Source organism: Halichoerus grypus, chromosome 10, assembly GCF_964656455.1.
Source record: "Halichoerus grypus chromosome 10, mHalGry1.hap1.1, whole genome shotgun sequence".
Lineage (NCBI taxonomy): Eukaryota > Metazoa > Chordata > Mammalia > Carnivora > Phocidae > Halichoerus > Halichoerus grypus.
This window is the reverse complement of record NC_135721.1, coordinates 20,706,354-20,725,095: the sequence shown is the minus strand read 5'-3', so window position 1 is coordinate 20,725,095 and position 18,742 is coordinate 20,706,354. Positions and strand designations below refer to the sequence as shown.

The window sequence follows — 18,742 nt, the reverse complement described above, 5'->3', positions numbered from 1 at the left end:
TTCACTGCCTCTCCTAACCTGTAAAATGGGGTCCGGGGGCAATGAGAACCACCCCCACCCTGTTGTTAGGAGAGCCAGCAGCACTGTGGAGGGGCAGGTTGTAACTGGGGTGCCGAGTGCTGCCCCATGTCAGGGCTGCTGACAAACAGGTTCTTGGCAGCTGAACAGTGCAAAGGGTCAGGATCCGGCTGGAAATGGTGGCAAGAGGAGCAGGGACCCAGTGGAGAGCCAGGGGACACACACAAAGGGCACCATCTGGTCCCAATCCTCTGTCCCCACATAGGAAAGAGCTTGGCTTGGCTGGGGCTCGAAGAAAGGGCACAAGATTGAAGCCGTGTGAGGACGAGCAAGTGCAGGGAAGGAGCACTGGCCCGGAATCAGGGAAGCTAAGTTCTGTTAAGTCCCATCCTGGCTGCCACTAACTGGCAAAGTGACTTTGAGGGAGTGACCTACCCCTCTGGGCCAGTTACAGGAATGGGTTGAACATCCTGGCTCCGCTCTAACTGTGACATCCTGAGGGACCCAGGGACACTCTGGATCTCATGGGTAGCACCCACATGAAACGGCTCTCTGGGAGCTCTTGACAGCCGAGGGCTGCCCTCTTTGGCTTCTGTAGCTCGGGGATGCTGAGGCAGTTCCTCTCTCAGTCCTAGGACAGCGGGCCAGGAGGCTGACGGAAGGGGCAGGGGTGGATGCAGAGAGCAAAATGTGGAGCTTTGGCCCCCAGATCTATAGAGGGCGTGGCTGTGCTTTCCCACCGCTCCCCGACCTTCCTGTGGCCTATCCCAGGGCAGCAGCCAGAAGCCAGAGCAGGAAGAAGGGTTTTTTCTGGGACTGGGAATTGGGAGAGGGTGACAACCACGGTCAGAGCCCCTTGTCTTCCAGATGCCACGGCCCCATGTCGGAGGGGCTGTGTGAGTATGTGCACGGTTTCCCAGCTGCCGCTGGGGCTGCCCGCCCCGACACTAAGAGTACTTTGGGGATGGTGCCCTTGCCAGGCCTTGCCATGAAGCCAGCAGGCTACGTGTGGGGAAGAGGTGAGAATGTTCGAGGAGGATGCTTTGCTAGTGAGGAGAGGGTGGAGCTGCTTTAGAGCGTTTGGGTTTATCCTACAGCTTAATTCCGGCTGCCTCCATGGGGCCTGTGAGCTCTGGGTCAAGGAGCATGGGTGCCGACAAGAACCTGATAGTGGGCCTTGAGGCTCTAGTGTTATGTCTCACTCTCGTCACCGAAGTGCCAACCAGCCAGGCCTGTCAGCTCTGGAGTGTGGGAGGAAGCCACGTCTTCTGGACCAGAGAGCCCTCCAGAAAGGCTTTGGCCAACAAAGGGACAGAGGGAGGAAAGGATGTATGTGCCTAGCCTCTGAGCCCCAGTGAAGTCTTCCTTCCCCATGTCTGCCCTTGCCTTCCATCCACTCCTGAAAAGGCCACCCCTTTGCAGATGAAGGTGCTCAGTCTATCACGTGCCTCTCTTGTCTCTCCTCTGACCCATCACCAGCAACAAGGAAACCTCACTGCTGGCCAACAGCAGTGTCTCATCTGGTCATCTGGATCCATGGGGGTCTGGTGTGAGAATCCACTCTTCTCTGTGTGACTTGGCTCAGTAGGGTGCTTGCTGGAGGGTGGGGGGTGCTGGTGGAGTGAATGGGCAGGAAACAGCCTTTGCCCCGGACTGGCAGGGACTCATCCATGAATGACAGAGGAGGCTGATGGGGGAGGGTCCTGGGGAGCCCCCACTTCTCCCTCTAGGGCCTGGGCGCCCCTGGCTGGGCTCCAGCCATCTGCCCTCACCACCCCAGCAAAGGCCTCTGTAGAGGCTCCCCTTATTTAAGGGCACTCACTCCCAAGGCCTTAAGTCTCTTCCTGGAAATTTCTCCCATTTGACCTCAGGGAATGTGTGCTGGCCCCCCTGCCCGAGCATGCCCCCCCAACCCCTAACCCCTAACCCAATAGTATCAGCTTGTTAACACTTTCCTGCCACAGTTCCATCGATCCCAGGCCCTGGTCAGTCTTGTGCCCTCTGAGCCACTCTGCCTACTTCTCTAGTCTCTGCCCCAAACCAGGGGCCCCTGATTTTGGCCAGCTCCTGTAAAACACCCTGGGAGTGTTCCAGAAGGCCGTGCAATGCCATGGAGAGCACAGGGCTCAGACCCTAGCTCTGCTCTTCGGAGCCACAGTTTCCCACCTGTAAGAGGGGCATCCCTACTGCCCCTTAGGAGTGTTCGGATCACATGAGAGGCTACATGTGGGTTGCCCACCGAGGCACCTGGCGTGTGGTCGGCGCTCAGCCAGTGTCTGATTCCTTCTTCCTTTCCGGAGTCTCTGTGTCACCCACCCCAGCTTCCACCCTGAGCACGATGTGACCTTTGGGCCCAGGCCCTGTTATCAAGGTCCCCCCCGGCTCTGGCCACCCACCCTGTAGCAAGGGCCCTGCTGACAATGCTGCCGACAGCTGGGGCTTCACAGCAGCCCGGGCCCGGGGTGGGTCTCACTTGCTCATGGGGGTCCCCTCACCTCCCACAGCAGTCAGCGTTGCTAAGAAGGAATGAATCATTAACTCCATGGACACTTTGCTCTCAGGAGCACAAAATCAGGGCTCTGGGCCTTGCAAGTGAGGAGACACCTGCCCCGGGCTCTGAAGGGAGAGGAGACTTTGGCCCCGAACACGTATGCGCATGCACAGTGCCCGGGTGCTTGCCCACACCCACGTGCACGTACGTCCTCTGTGTGATGCCGGGGTGCTGCGCTCACCGCTGGGTTCTGGGCTCTGCTGCCGCAGCACCTCTAGGCGCCACAGCCCAGAAGGACAGGAAGGAGCCCCAGCTTTAATCTTGCAGCTTCTCTTGGAGCTTTCCTGCAGATTCCCTCTGTTCTGTGACTCTCTCTCCTCATTTTCTCCACCTGCCTGGCCTCCTGCCCTGCACGGCCCCACCTCCTTCCGCCCGGCACCCCTGTCTGAGAAGGTGGAGGTTCCTGTTGGGCCCTTCTCTGCTCAGTCTCATCTTGGGAAAGCAAGGGGGGGACCACTTTTCTTGTTCTCCCTTTGGATCATTCTTCCACTCCAGCAGAGATCCATGGAAGCTAGGTAGCCTCCCACTCCTATAACTGGGGTCAGAGGGCAACAGGGTATCCCCATGGTGTGTGTCCTGAGGTGTACATGTGGTCGGCACAGCCAGCCTCGCCCCCAGAGCGCTGCTCTACCAGTTCCCATGATCTCTTCCCTGCCTCCCTTCCCCAGGCTGAGCTCCAGAGACGCATAGAGGAGCCAGGGTTCCCCTCCATCCCCGGCCCAGGCCTGAGTGTTCGAGTGAGGCCTGGTACCATGAAGCACTTGGGTCCCAGCAAAGCCTAGAGTTCCCCAGCGGGCTGCCATATTGGATCTCCCACCCTGTGGCTGCTCTCAGTGGCACACCCAGAGCAATGGGGATGGGTGTGAGGGAGAGGTGGTGTGAAACCAAGGCCCAGAGAGAGAGGATGCTGGCTGAGGAACAGGACTTACCTGGCCAGAGCGGGACACTAAAACCACAATGTGGACTCTAGGAGGAAAGTCAGAGCGGTCCAGGGCTTCACCCCTCGCAACAAAGACAGAGGCCGCATCCCACCCCTATCGCTTGTGGCTGAGTGACTGAGGGCAGGCTGAGCACAGAACCTTGAAGCTTTATTATTGTTAGTTGTAGTCCTAATAGGGGTCGTAGGATTATTTTTTCAGAGAAAGATAGTTCTTTTCCCTTCTCCATTTCCACACTCAGACTGTGGGACTGCGTGCAGCCCCTCTGTAGGCCCAGAGGCCTGGAGCATGTGGGGAAGGGTCATGGCGGGCATGGGCCAGGCAGTGTGTGCTGGGCCCCGAGCACAGGTGCATGCTGGGCCTTGGCCTGCTCTATGCCTGACCAGTTCCCCCACTGGGCCAGCCTGACACCTCTCTGAGATTTCGGAGCAAAACCCAGAGGGAAAGAGAAAAAGCATCACGTTTTATTGTTCAGGTAAATAAATTCCCCCTTCCTGTTCCATCCTCGGCCAATCCTAGATGATACAGTTCCCCTTCTGGTTCCTCTATTGCAATGCTTTTCAAACTTTTCAGGGTTACAGAGTTCTTTTAAAAATAATAAACAAACTTCCCTCAAAACTTGGATCTATAATTCAGAAAAAGGCAGCCCTGTTTGGATTACTGTGAGGGTGAGGCCAGTAAATCTTCCATTCAGCCCTCGTTCTCAAAAGCTCATTGGAGCAAGCCCCATGCAGCTCTCACTGGGTCCCAGTGGGGCCCATGGCCCACGCCTGACCTGCCTGTCCCCAAGACCAGCCAGGCCTGGGGCCAACATGAGGCTGCTGAGACAATCTCTCCTTTTCTACAGCGGGCTATTCTCTGATCAGTGGTCTCAGCCGATTTCGACAGCCAGAGACCTGGCTGATGTTGACTACTTTGAAAAGAATTACAGACTGACCAGCTTGCCTAATGGAAAGGATCACTGGCCAAAGCTGGACTTCAGCCGTGATCTATCTAAGCCTTCGGGTTCTGAGCTATCAGGGCTCAGAAGTCACGTCTACCTGGCAAGGCCCAGGCCAGTGCAGACAAGGAGAGGAAAAAAATCACTAATTGTTGTCTGCTTTCTTTCCTTCATCCTCATTGCCACAGCATCAGGGAAGCATTGAGAGAACATTCCAGAAGGGTTTTCTGAAAGCCTCCCTAAAGAGGGAGAAGAGCACCGTTCTTACCCTGCCCTGCACCCCAGAGTGCTAGCTCTCTACTACCACGTGCCCAGAATCTCCCCAGCCCACCTTTCCTCTTGGAGGCCCCTCAGAGCCTGGGAGCTGGCCACACCGTTGGAGGAGATCAGGGGAGGAGATGGGGAGGAGCAGGGTGGCCCAGGCCTGGAGGGTGGCCAGGCTCATCTAACCTTGCTTTCCCTGAGGCATCTGAGACCCACATTAGAAATCACCAAACCCTTGCCTGGGAATGGAAGAGAGCAGCCAATATCCTGAGGCCTCCTCCCTCATCAAGGCTCCAGGTTCTCCTGGGCTTAGGGTTGGGAGAGTGGCCACCCAGCCCCACTCCTGTGACCAGGGCAGAGCCTGGGACCATCCGCTCCTTGCCCAGCAGGCTTAGGCTGAAGTGAGAAGCTGTGGGGTGAGGGGTCCCTGGGACAAGGAGCCCCCTGGGGAGTGGGGGGTCCGCAGGGCCAGGGTCTAAGTCTGCAAGTGTCTCTGGTCCACACCCTCTCACTCACATCCCCTTGTCTCCTCATTTCTTCCCCCTACTCAGCAAAGGCAGAGAGAAGACCAAGGGAGGCAGAGATGGCGAGCACAAGTAGGTGTCCCAGGCCAGGGCAGAGCCCATGGGGCCCAAAGGCTCCTCACCACAGGGTGTGGATGTCGGGATGGCCCGTCTCAGTGGGCTTAGGTGTGGACTGTCCTGGTGGAGCCAGCACCGGGGGATGGCAGGGCGAGGGAAGTCTGTCCATCTGGCCATAGGGGGTGAGGGTCAGGGAGGGAGGGGGTGGGGTGGGGGGCGGGCAGGTATCTGGGCCTGCTGGTTTCCACTCCCTCCTGCCTCCTTTCAGTGTCTTGACTCTTCCTCTACTTCCCTGTTCAGCTCTACACCCACATACCAGGCCCTTAGGCTTCCCTGTGAGGGAGGGAGAGTGTGACTGAAGGCATAGGAGTGGGGAAGGCCCAAGAAGCCATGGCTACCCCCCCTAAGAGTCAAGGCAGGGCTGGGAAGGTGGACATGCAGGCCTGGAGGCCCAAGGAGGACAGACTCCGGGCCTGGAGTGGCCACAGGGGTGGCTGGGACATGAAGCCCCTGAAAGCTAAGGGGAGACGAGCAGATGAGCACTCTCTGGTTGTCTGCACAATCTCCATCCCCCAAAAGGTTTCCTGTGGGAGGGAGAGATCAGGGGCTATCTGGGAGAGGGCAGAGGTGGGGAACCCAGGTGAGAGGGGCCAGCCACAGGGGCTTGGAAAGGCTCAAGGCCCAGGGCTGATGAGTAGGTCTCCCAGGGTCCCTCAAAAGCACATGCTGTCCCAAGAACTCTCTAGCATCCTGGGGAATTCACAGGAGCAGTAGTAGTCAGGGCTGACCAGCTGGAGGGGGCCTCTGGGCCACAGCCCTTTCCTAGAGATGACAAATCTGAGTCCCAGAGAGGGGAAGTAACTTGCCCCAGAATAGGAGCAGAGCTAGGATGACAACACAGGGAATTTAGCTTCTGACCCAGAGTTAACAATAGACCCAGGGAGTTTAGAGCGCTTGACTGTACTCTAAATTTAATTTAATTCTCCAAATACACTGATGCAAGCTGAAAAGCCAAGCATGTGGTCTTTATTTTCCAGATAGGGAAACTGAGCTTCAGAGATGTTAAGAGATTTACCCCAGAATGTGATGCCAATAAGCTAAAAACTAGTTGACATGAGAACATCATGGGGACACCAGGACTGTGGCTTTAGGGGTCTGGGGTGGTCAGCATGGGTATGGGGTATGGGCCTGAGACCTCTGCTTGCGTTAAGATCCCGGGGGACTCATCGTCGTCCAGTGCTTTAACAAAAGCTTACTGAGTTCCAACTCCCACTTGTTACACACGAGCAAAAGCACTACAGGGCGATGGCACCGCGTGGGGAAAGTTCAGGCCCAGGCATCTGTAGGGTGGAGGAATGTGCCGTGCTCTGAGCAAGGGAAGGAGCCGAAGGCAGGGCTCACACCAGGCTTGGAGAGGGAGCCAGAGAGCTGAATCTGGGGGCCGGGGTGGGGGGGCGGTGAGAGATGATGCAGACACTGAGCTGGGAGTCCTTCGTAGAGAGAGGTTTCGAGGGGTCAGGCCCGTATGGACCCTTAGATGTAAAAGGCCTCCGTAGAAGGTGTGAACAGCCTGTCCCTCCCCCGGGCTCTGTCTGCGAGTGGCGATGCTCGAGGGCCCTGCCTGGTTTCCAGCTCCTCAGTCTGTCCCAAGCCAGACCCCCAGCGACGCAGACTGGCCGCAGCTGAGACGCCTCGCAGCGCAGGCACATTGTAGCCCCGCTGTAAACGCTGGGTCCCTAGCGCTCCCTCATCCGAAGCTCTTGTCACCTCTAGTCAACACAGGGGATAAAGTCAAACAGCAATTTTTATTCGTATTTTAATGTGTAGGGCAGGAGGAGGATTGAAAGGGGAGGGAAATGAGATTGCTAAAAAGAGATTATAAACCAGTTGAAACTCTTTCGCCTGGGGAAGAACAATTATAAAAACCGTTTTAAATCCCTGAAAGGTTATTGTGTGGCAAAGCTGGCTAGTTTGGAGCTCCCCTGAGGAGAAATAAGTGGAAGTATGTGCCAGTAGGAAAAACTGAAGGATCCAGCCATGAGAGGACTCGTGCTCCCCGTGAGTCCGTGAGATGTGGGGAGAACTTGATTTGGGGAGGTGGGAATCCATTGCCTTGAGGCTGTTTGCTTGAGTCTTGCACGGGGTTGGCCACAGGGGAGAGCTGAGGAGCCAGCTCCTGGGTGAACTGTGGGCCTCAGTACACAAGGGCCTCCCAAGCCTCCTGCTTCCCCCGGGGCGCACGGGCAAACACGCCAATTCGGAGACAGGTTCTTGTATGAAGGCTCGACCTATCCTGCCCAGATGTGGGAAGCTCTTTGAAACTAACTGAAATTCAACACACTGTGAAAAACAACTCTACAGCCTGCAATTATGAAATTAGCTGCACTTGGGACAAAGGGATTAAAAGAAATAAAACCCACCAAGAGGCACTTGGAGCACATGCCCCCAAGTTTGGAAAATGTGGCTATTTCAACAATGAGGAGAGCCAGAGACCTGTTCCTGTCAGGCAGGAGTTCCCCCTGATTACCTGAGGCCTGAGCTGGTGAGCCTGGAGTGTGAGGACTGAAGGTGGTCTCAGGGCAGAGCCGTGGGCAGCCAGGCCTGGAGTCCATGGTCAGGCAGAGCAGCCCCTAGGGCACAGCCTCCAGAAGAATACACAGACCTGAACTCACAACATTTATTTTGGCCTGTGTTCCCAAGGGGCCCTGAGTGCATCCCCCAACCACGGCATCCTTCTAGATCTGAGCCGTGGAACCAGCAAAGAAATTATCAGGTCCAGAAATTTAAAAAAAGAGTTTACAAATGAGTGAACTAATGTTAAAATCTTTTCCCTAGAGGGAAAGAGTGGTCTACATTGTTAGGTGCATATCATTCTGCCTGCAGTGAATCCAGCAATGGGGAAGCCCAAATGTGACCCTGAATCCTCAGAGGGCCTGCAGAGGCCCACCTCCCCGGGCTCCAGCTTCTGTTTTCCTGCAGCCGTGAATGAGGAGCCACTTGGTTGCAAAGTAGTTTTTCACTGAGTTGATGATTGGCTTGTTTTCTTCGTCTCTTAATAAAATGCAGCATTTTATTTAAAAACGAAAACAAAAATTCAGTACACCAGCGCACCAGTCACCTAGTCAACAAATTCCACATTTTGGAAATCTTAGTCTTTAACACAAGTGGATAATCTTCAACAATCCCTGCCTAAGTTAACATTTATTCCAAAAATCACCTTTCCCCTTTGCCAAGGGGAGCAGGCATGGTCTTTCTGGAAAGCAGTGCAATAACAGGCAGAAGAGGCTGCTTCTCTAGCGAACTTCTGCTGTGTCATCGATCAGAAAGCTCCAAAGGGCAGTGCGCGCCGGTGACATCACGCTCTGCTGCAGACCGTCCAGATGAATTGAAGAGCAGGTCTAGGAGAGACAAACAGGTGGAAAGCCCACAGTAAGGATTTTGAAAATTACATTTACCCTACACATTCTGCATTTTTCATTAAGGGAGAAATCATCATTTTGAGATATTTCCAGGCACATAGGAGTACCACCGGTGAACCTGTCCACCTGAGATGCTTAAAATTATGCAGGGTCTGGAAAGAGGGGTTTCTTCTTTGATTGGCTTCAGGGTACAGGAGAGAATAGTAGGAGAGCATAGGGTTTTGGGTTTTTTTATGTCTCAATCTTTGCTTCCAAATATATTTGTTTTAAGAAAGAAAGTGACTTTCAAACTCAAGGGCCATAACTGCCCAAGGGAAGCCCCAGGCCCTTTTCTACTTGGGTGGGTCCTCAGGACCAGTATCAGAAAGCCACAATTCCCTGCTACTGGAACCCCCCCAGGCCTCAGGCAGCAGATACAGACCCTGTCCCAGGATGCCAAGCAGCTGGCTTCTCCAGGCAGGACCTGCTTCTGACCCAACACAATGCTTTGAGCTACCATCTCAGAGCACTTTCCCAGGAGCTTTAGGGCAAGGGGAACAGGATGGGGGGGTTGGTGCAGCCCAGAGGGTTGGGGGCTGAGGAGCAGGCTACGTGTGATGGCATTGTGTAGGTCCCACACAGCATGGGCCTGGGGACTATAAGGATGGCATGACCCAGAAATGGCCAAGAAGCGATTGTACAAAGCCAGCCGTCCAGGAGACTCCTGGGTAATCCAGGCGAGTGGCAGTCAGAGCAGAAAAGCTGGGCAGAATGGAGTCCCAAACACTGAGACAGGAAGCAGAGTGAGGACCCACACTAGGCACGCATCCTGTTGCAGGGGTCAGATGTAGCCAGTACCCCCACCCTTAAGGCCACCAGGCCAGTGTGAGCCAGGCAGTTTGGTCCATTCTCATGGCCACTCAGTTGTTCCTGATGAGGTCACTGACCCGTTCCATGTTTTGTCACCAGCCATTAACCTTCATGGCAGTCTCTTCCAAAATGTGTTGAGATTGAGATTATTTGTGAACAAGCCCCTTCTTTGTAAGTCAACCTGGGTAGTCTGTGGGACTCTTCATAGATGGCATCCCCATCTGCGGGTTGTGCTGGTCCATGGCCCACACCTACACCTACAAGTGCAGGCCCTGGAGACTCTTCACCGAAGTTCCAAGTGGTCAGGATGGGATGTCCAGCGACAGGGAAGTGCAGTCCTCGGAGGCGGGGGCTCTGCCCTTCAACCCCAGCGCTCGGAGCCTCTGAGTCTTTCCTTGGGCTGAATGAGGAAAAGTGTATGTCCCTCCCAGGATTGCTATGAAGATGAAATAAGCAAACATCTAAAAGCCTTTGGCCCACAGTAGGTGTTCAAGAAAAATTATATAATTAATCTCTTGTTGGCACATAGGTATATACCTCCCCTTATTAGAAGGGGAGAAATTTCCTTTCCCTCTCCTCCATTGTGACGTTCCAGACAACATGACGCTGGCTAGTGTGGACACATCAGTGTTACCCCAGCCTTCCTTCACCCACCTCATGACTTTTTAGGAAACCATAGATACACTGCTATTTTCTAAGCTGTGAGCTGGTGCACACGGAAGGGTTCTTGGTCGCTCTCTCACTGGGATGCAGACTCATAACCCTCCATGTCTTGCCTGGGAGTAAAGAAAGCAAAGAAGAGTAAAGAAAGGCCTGGGGTTAGGGTCGGGCCAGATTTGGGGGAATAAGATTGGCCCCCAACATGGAGTAGAGGGGCTTAAGGTTTTTAGGCCATCCCTACAAGGACAGAAAGGTTTTGCCCAACCTCACATTACCCGGCATAAAGAGCAGGGGGTCTTGGGAACCATAGTCAAGGCTCCACAGGGAGATGTGTGACCCAAAGGTGGGTGGGCTCTGCTGTAGGTGAGCTCAGAGTTGGAGCCTCCATCTCGCCCCACCTGGGCCCACAGGATGACAGAGCTACACCCAGGAGGAGGGAGAATGGGAAGAGGAGGGAGTCAGGTATCCAGCTCTTGCAATATTGATGGGGTAATGGAATATTGCACTTTACCCCCCACTGATCCTACTCCGGGTCCCTGCTGGCACCAGGGACCTCAGGCTCGGCTGCAGGGACATCACTGAAGGGACACTGACAGCCCTTGCCCCCTTCCCTCAGGCCCCCTGACTGCAAGGCCCTTCACCTGGGGGTGACCAGAGAAAGAGGTAGGAACTATGGAGTCTGCATACGTTCCCGGGGGTTGGTTGAAAGGAGGGATTCCACAGTGAGTGGGGACAGGCAGAAGGGGTGGAAGCCAGCACCAAAGACAGATGGGAAAGGGCCCATCTCCTCCTCCTCACTGGGGACCAAGGAGAATCCGAGGGCATGGAGAGGTTGGGAAAGACAAGGCAAGTTTTGATCACCAGCACCATTTGAGAACTGAGCTGCTAGTTTCAACCACATCCCCCGCCTCCTCCTTGTCCTCTGCCCTCTGATCCTGTTCCTGTCCATCTGTCCTGATGCTCGGTCTCTGGTCATCTGGCTTTCTTTCCAACCAGCTGAGGTGGGGTGCTCGGATAGGGAGGAGGAGCTCGGAGGCATGATGGAGCTCAGAGCTCTAAGACCGGACCGAGGGAGAGGAGATCAGCGCAGGCCCCAGGAGGGCTCCAGTTAAAATCGTGCTTTCCAGCCGAAGGTCACCTTCTCTGATCGCTGGGCCCTGGCTTGCTCCTCCAGTGGTGCGAAGGCACGGGGAAGGAGGAAGTGGTGGGGTCTCCTCTGCCCTAATTCCCCCTCCTGGCTCCCGCTTTAGAAAGTCTGGCCCCCAAAATATCTCAGGACCAGCACGTGAGGGGCTGGAGTATGCAGCTCCTTTCTCTTACGTGTTCTTTCTCGGGTTTTGCTCTCCTGTGTTTGTGTGTCTTCCTCCTGGCGTCCATCTCCCTCCACCTCGTTCTGGTGCCCGCCTCACAGAGCCGGGAGGAGTGTGTTCTCAGCCATGAAGCTCGGCAAGAACCGGCCCCACAAGGAGGAACCCCAAAGACACGGTACGGACGCGCGCCCCAGCCCAGCCAAGTCCGAGGCCATCTCTCCGCACCTGACAGAGACCAAACCGCTCCCCTCCGCGGGCAGCGCCCCAAAAGGCTCTCCTGCGATTGGCCGGGGAGGCCTCCTAGGCGGGCCCTTAGCCTCCCATTGGCTGCCGGCGGAGCCGGGTCCTGAAGGTGGTCTTCGGGAAGGGGGCGCTCCTAGCACTAAGGGTGGGAAGAGCATCTCCTCTGGTCTACAACTGAGCAGAACCCTCTGTCGGATGGGCCTGTTTATAAAAGGCTCCACCAACCCTCTTTGCTCCCCCCTTTTTTCCTGCACACAGAAGCCTAGAGATTGTTCATTAGAGAAGGGAGTAACAAAAAACGAAAGTGGTTGGACCAGTTCCCTATTTCTGGGGGGAAAGCCAGCGCGTCCTGAGAATGCTTACTCAGTGGCAGGACTTAGAGTCCTGCTTTCCCCAAGCCTTCTCACCAGGCTGCAGGGAAGGCTCCGGGGAGGAGAGGCAGGCTGGGGCCTGGGAGCTGACAGAGCAGCAGGGCAGCAGAGAAAGATCACTCTGGGGGCACCTGGGTGGCACAGTTGGTTAAGCGTCCAACTCTTGGCTTTCAGCTCAGGTCATGATCTCAGGGTCCTGGGATCCAGCCCCACATGGGGTTCCACACTCTGCGCAGTCTACTTGAAATTCTCAATCTCTCTCTGCCCCTCCTGCTTGATCTCTCTCTCTCTCTCTCTCTCTAAAATCAATCTTTTAAAAAATTAAAATTAAAAAACAAGACCAGATACAATATCAATTAAAATCAATTAAAATCAAAGATCAAGATTAATAGGAAACACTGCAGGTATACGGGCCATAACATTCTAAGCAGATGCTACCAAGTAAACCCAGAAATTGGCTGTTAGCTTCCTGGATGCCGAAGCAAAAGGGGAGACAGTCTGTATCCCACCATCCAGTCCACCTAACTGGCCTTTCTTCGGCAGATGAACCGGCAGTGCTGGAGATGGAGGACCTTGACCGCTTGGCCATTCGGCTGGGGGATGGGCTGGACCCCGACTCCATGTCTCTAGCCTCTGTCACAGCTCTCACCACCAATGTCTCCAACAAGCGGTGAATATGCGGGAGTCACAAAGCCCAAACTGCCTCTGCCCCATCAGGCAGGACCCCACTGTGTGTGGAATTGGGGTGGGGAAGAATCAGGGTCCCCCACCAGCTTCTTCCTAACCCTGCCCCTTTCTCCTTTTCCTGGATGTCTCTCACGCCTCGGTCCCTACAAAGTCAGGAGCCTATTCCCAGGTCACTGAACACCTCCAGGCCAAAGGAAATCACAGAGCTGCCCAGCCCACATCTGAACCTGTTGACCTAGTATCTATCTCTCTTGTCACTTATGTCATTAGCTAGTCCTGTCTCTTGGGGCCTCAGAACAACTAATCCCCATCCCCATTCTGTTTGACAGTCCTGGAGTGTTTGAAACCCATGATTCTGTCCTTCTGCTGTTTGCCAGGGTCCAACCACTGCCGGTGCCCACCTCCTCCCCTGCAAGCAGTCCCCTTACACCAGGCATGATTGTACATTCTCCTTCTCAGGTCCAAGCCAGACATTAAGATGGAGCCATGTGCCGGGCGACCCATGGATTTCCAGGTAGGTGGGGCAACTCAAGGCTGCCTACCTGGCAGACTCTACTCAAGTGGGGAGTTCTGACCAGATGTGTTTTGTAGACTCTGTGGTTGCATGGATCTGAGGGTCATAGAGAACCACAAGCTGAATGTAAATTCCTAAAGTAAGCGTGTTTCTGGGAGGCACTTGTAAAAGTGTCATAACTAAAGAGGCACAGGCCTAAAGAGGAACTTGAGAACTCTGCTCATGCTGGTCATAGCCCTCCCAGGATTTTGTTCGTGTCCAGCACTGGACTTCATAAAGTTAGAGGGACCTGGAAAAACCATAAAAAGACCAAGAAGCACCACTATATATATTCCAACAATTAAAATAAGAGCCTCTGAAGAAAGATTTTTTTGGTGTGCTTTTTAAATATTGTTTTCTATTATTTTAATGCCAGAAGTAATGTCAATCTTGGTTATCCATAGGTGGTGAGAATGTGGGCGGGTTTTTTTTCTTTTTCTTTTTCTCTGTGTTTTCTGAAATTAACAGTTAATTTTTCTGTTTGTGTGTTTCTAAAACTGGAGACAAAATGGCTGAGATAGGGAGAGATTTGAAGCCATTGAATTGTAAATGTGGCCACAGTGCTTGCAGGATGGGTCATGAGCATGGCTGGTAGCTGCTCAGAGAGGGCCACACAGGACAACTGAATCCCAGTGCAGCCCTCCAAGCCTGGGGACCTGGTCCTGAGCTTTGCAGGGCCACACACCCAATTTTGTCTCTTCTGGCAGAGTTGATCAGAGCCTGAGAGACTGAGTTACACTAACACAACCCACAACCGACTAATGTACAAGCCAGAAACACCTAGTACTTGTTTATAATCTGGAAGCAAGAGGGCCCATGGACCACCCATTGCTCTAGACCTTCCCTTAGAGTCTAACAAGACCCAGCTTTAGGTCAGAAGACTGTGGGCATTCCTAGGACTGAGTGAGTATGCTCACTGGTCAGAGGAAACAGAGCCTTCAAGAGACGCCACCTGGCTGCCACTGTATCAGAACCAGGGCCCAGAATCAGAATGCGCCTCCTCTCCCAGGTTAGAGCTATATCTTTTTTTTTTTAAGATTTTATTTATTTATTTGCAAGACAGAGAGCGTGCACAAGAGCATGAGTAGGGGGAGGGGCAGAGGGAGAAGCAGGCTTCCCGCTGAGCAGGGAGCCCAGTGCGGGACTCTATCCAGGACCCTGGGATCATGATCTGAGCCGAAGGCAGACGCTTAACCCACTTAGCCACCCAGACACCCATAGAGCTGTATCTTCGATACTCACTTCCCAGATGCTGTGTGTGCCACCCCATCGTTAAGGACAGTCCCACCGCACCTCCCTCAGGTGATGGTATCAAGGACTAGGAAGCCCCTTTCTTTGTATCAGTACATCTGGTCATGTTTTCTCAAGGACATTCCTTGTCTCCTTAATCCTTGCTTTAGTTTGTTTTCATCCAGTTGGCGACCATCTTTCCAGGTGCTCGAAAATTCGCCCCAGGCAGTGGTTTTAGCCAGCCTCAAGCCCTTGGGCTCCTGGGAGGTCTGGGAATGTCGCTCCCTCCCGTCTCTGCCACCACCCAAACAGAATATCTTAAGACTTCCGAAGGCTTTTCTAGGGGACTGGGCTCAGGGCTTTGCTCCCCTGTTTTCTGAGCATAGGAACATTCCAAAGAACAAAAACCTCTTTGTCTTTGTGTTTTCAGATACTGTTCCCCCTGTAGTGTCACCAGCCTGCCACATAAGGGCACATAGAAAATGGAGTAATTGTTGTTCCTGTTAACATAACTTATTTTCTTGAAGGCTTACTATGAGCCAAGCACCATGCTGCGAGCTGTATGTGTGTTTTCCATTTAAGTTAATGTAATTCTTACAACCATCCAAATATAGGTATTACTACATTTCATAGGTGAGAAACTGAGGCACAAGGAGGGTAAGGAGCTTACCCCAGGTCACACAGTTATTCAAAGGTAGAGCCAAGGGCGCCTGGATGGCTCAGTTGGTTAAGCAACTGCCTTCGGCTCAGGTCATGATCCTGGAGTCCCGGGATCGAGTCCCACATCAGGCTCCCTGCTCAGCAGGGAGTCTGCTTCTCCCTCTGACCCTCTCCCCTCTCATTCTCTCTCTCAATTAAAAAAATCAAATCTTAAAAAAAAAAAAAAAAAGTAGAGCCAGAGTTCAAATCCAAGGGTGTCCAACTGAAGCAGTCAGAGTGACTAATTTCTCTCTAATTGAGCCTTTTGGACAGTCACCCCCTCTGGTCCCCATTCATCTTTAGCTTACTACTACTGCTTGTTTTCAAAACTCTTTCCAACTGCTTCCTGACAGAGACTTTTATTAAGTGGACCACACTTTCTCCCTCCAAAGACTTTCCAGACATTCTGCAATTGAACAGACAGTTGTTGTATTTAACCTGGTAACACAGTATTGTCCAACAAGTTCATTCCCATCTCAACTACAAATATGAACACGGTTTGAGAGAGAGCCCTGAGGATGCAAGAGTGGATTTATTCTTGCTTCCAATAAATACAACATAGAAGGCAAGAAAACTTACCAAAGCAACGTCAGTCTGTGGAGAACTTGTATTCGCCCAGTTAGAAAGACCTCAGAAAGCGCACCCAGCTGGTGGGAGGAGAGGGCCTTAGCTGAACTCAGATGCGGGAAGGACCCTGAGGGCTCAGAACAGTGAAAAGGCCATGGCGTGCCCATCCCCTTTGCTTCTTCTGGTTAGAATGTATGTCATGTGTAAACCCTTTCCTGTTTATTGGCATCTCGAAGCCGAGAGCTGCAGTGTCATCCCAGTGAATATGCAGCTTCCCCATCGGAGTGAGCAAAGCTCAGCACTTGGCAGAGATGTTCTTGGTGGGTCATGGAGTCCTGAGTGTGTTCCCTGCCCTCTCTTCCGGGCACCAAGACCTAATACATTTTCGCCTCCATGTCATCTCCCTGAACAGTGACCCTAGACCCCAACTCCGAAGGCAATATTGTACCCATTTCCTAGCTGGTCTCTGTACCACCACTGGCGTGATCTTCTCAAAATGCGTATCTGGTCATGTCACCTCGGCCACCCGGAGGGGAAAAAAGGTAAAGGGTGTTTCAGAAGGGCAGCACTGACGGGCCTGCCCCCTGCCATCTCCAGCTCCCCACCACTGTTCCTGCAGCACAATCAGATCCCATGGAAGCAAGTCACAGAGTGCCATGATTCTTGGCTTCTCCCAGGGCAGAGGTATAGGTTTACATTCAGCCTTGTTCCTTGCAATGGCTTTCATGAAGTCACCAAGGGATTAGGTCCCTTATCTTGGGAGAGGAGGGCTGAATAGGTGATTACAAAAAGAGCCTCCCTGGTCAGCTGGTTGGTCCGTCCCTTTGTGGGTCTATTTGCCTCCCCATCTTCCACCCTGGAAAAATCGAGTTCTCTGCTGATGACTGGAGAATGGAAGGAAAAGATGGCCAATCCCTTCCCTCAGAATTTGTTTCATTTTATTTCTACTTTTTTTTAAAGATTTATTTATTTATTTGAGAGTGGGGAGGGGCAGAGGAAGAGAGAATCTCAAGCCGACTTCCCATTGAGTGGGAGCCAGACATGGGGCTCGATCCCATGACCCTGAGGTCATGACCAAAATTAAGAGTTGGACGCTCAACCGACTGAGCCACCCAGGCACCCCTCAAAATTTGTTTTAAATTTCAAGTCCAAGTGATACCTTTCCCCTCCATATAGCCCCAGGTGGGGGTGGGGAACCAGCAGGAATGACGTTCTCCTTCCCCACCAACACCATGCACAGACCTCAGTGGTGCACTTTCAGGGTTCCCCTCAGGGGGCACCCGTCAGCCAGCAAAGAGCACCTTCTGGAGCCTTTCTCTCCCCACTCCACCACCCTCTGCTCCTTTCAACCCTCTGCCCTCCTCCTCTCCCCACCCTTTGGGTCCTGAAAAGGAATAGGGGGCAGAATGCTAGCATCATTTGCCGGGCCTCTGGATAAAAAACATAAAAACTAACCAACTGCTCACATTTGGAAGGTTAATCTCCTGATGGCATATCTTACTACCTTAATAAGTCAAAACTGTGTCCATCTACTTCCCAGTCTTGAGTTACAGTCTTTCTTTCTTTCTTTCTTTCTTTCTTTCTTTCTTTCTTTCTTTCTTTCTTTCTTTCTTTAATGGAGGGGAGAGGATGGGTTAGTTGTGGGAAAATATGAGATTTTTTTACGTTTTTGGCATAAAAAGGTTCATAGAGGTTAAAACTCTATGAACTACTGTGCAAGAATATTCTGGAAGGACTTCTAGTGGCTGCTTACTCTCTTCACAGTCAACTTCTCAGAACTAAGTTAATTAGCTCTATTTCCTTTTTAGCTCCCTGAAGAAATGGTGATCATTAAACTTCTTCAGAGCTCTGGATTCTGAGCTTCATTCCCTTTGGCATTTCAAGTTCCAAATAGAAATGCTTGCTTTCGTGGTTCAAGTGTTGCTTCAATTAGTAAATGTTCGGTTTCCAGTTCTGTATACTTTCTTGGCAATGTTCTCATTGGCATTGAAGTTTCTATTTTTCTTAACATCATTAGTTTTGATGTGCGGATTTTTCTTGGCCTTCAGAATATTTATAAGACTTTGATGGACATAGTGGATGATAATTTCCATGGTTATTCTTTTTTTATGAAAAGGGAAAATAATTTTCTGGAGTAAAATCATATTTAGAAGTTGCATCAAAGCACAGCGATGAAAATACCAAGTCTCCAAGATAAGAAGTATAAAAGCAACCCCCCCCCCAGTTTCATTAGAAGAATGAGCTGAGGTAAATGCTAACACTAACTTAGCACAGGTTATTTTGTTAAAATGCAAGTGCAAGAGAGTCAGATGGAACAATCGTAAGCATCTACAGGACCCTACCTACTTGGGAGACTTTGAGAAGCCATTTATAACAATAGCTCACATTTTCTAGAACTTTCTACTGTTTATGAAGCACTTTGACACACATTACCTCATTTAAAGCTCACACAACCTATGGATAGCTGGTGTTTCTACATTTAGCTCAGTGAGCCTACGTGGTGGCCTACTCTCATACCTGGTCATGTATAAGGTCTGGGGCTCAATGCCAGTCCAGCAACCTCAAATTTATGCCTCTTTCTGTTTTGTCATGGGCACCCCAATGGGGACCAACACCTCTAATCCAAAACAAGAACTGATTGCTTAAAATGAAGGTTCAGGAGGGACACTTGGGTGGTGCAGTCGGCTAAGCATCTGACTCTTGGTTTGGGCTTTGGTCGTGATCTCAGGGTCATGAGATAGAGCCTGGTGTCATGGGGTTCCGTGCTCAGTGGGGGGTCTACTTGGAACTCTCCCTCTCTCTACCCCTCCCCACATCTCTCTCTCTCTCTCAAATAAATAAATAAATCTTTAAAAGGAAGGT

The 18,742-nt window shown here is 52.3% G+C and overlaps 1 protein-coding gene and 1 long non-coding RNA gene across 6 annotated transcripts in view; one reads left to right on the top strand and one right to left on the bottom strand.

Annotated features, from left to right (window-relative positions):
- OTOF (otoferlin) overlaps positions 1-18,742 on the top strand; it is a 92,700-nt gene that overhangs the window by 41,816 nt on the left and 32,142 nt on the right. For all 5 annotated transcript variants that reach the window (XM_036090246.2, XM_036090244.2, XM_036090245.2 and 2 more), the window contains exons 6-8: positions 11,632-11,705; positions 12,688-12,814; positions 13,291-13,345. In XM_036090246.2, coding sequence (XP_035946139.1) covers positions 11,632-11,705; positions 12,688-12,814; positions 13,291-13,345 — 256 coding nt within the window. The remainder of the gene's footprint in view (positions 1-11,631; positions 11,706-12,687; positions 12,815-13,290; positions 13,346-18,742) is intronic.
- Positions 7,079-16,057, bottom strand: LOC118534423 (uncharacterized). The gene is made up of 2 exons (XR_004916664.2): positions 15,893-16,057; positions 7,079-8,690 (listed from the first exon to the last, which is right to left on the bottom strand). It is a non-coding gene; the product is annotated as an uncharacterized LOC118534423 (long non-coding RNA).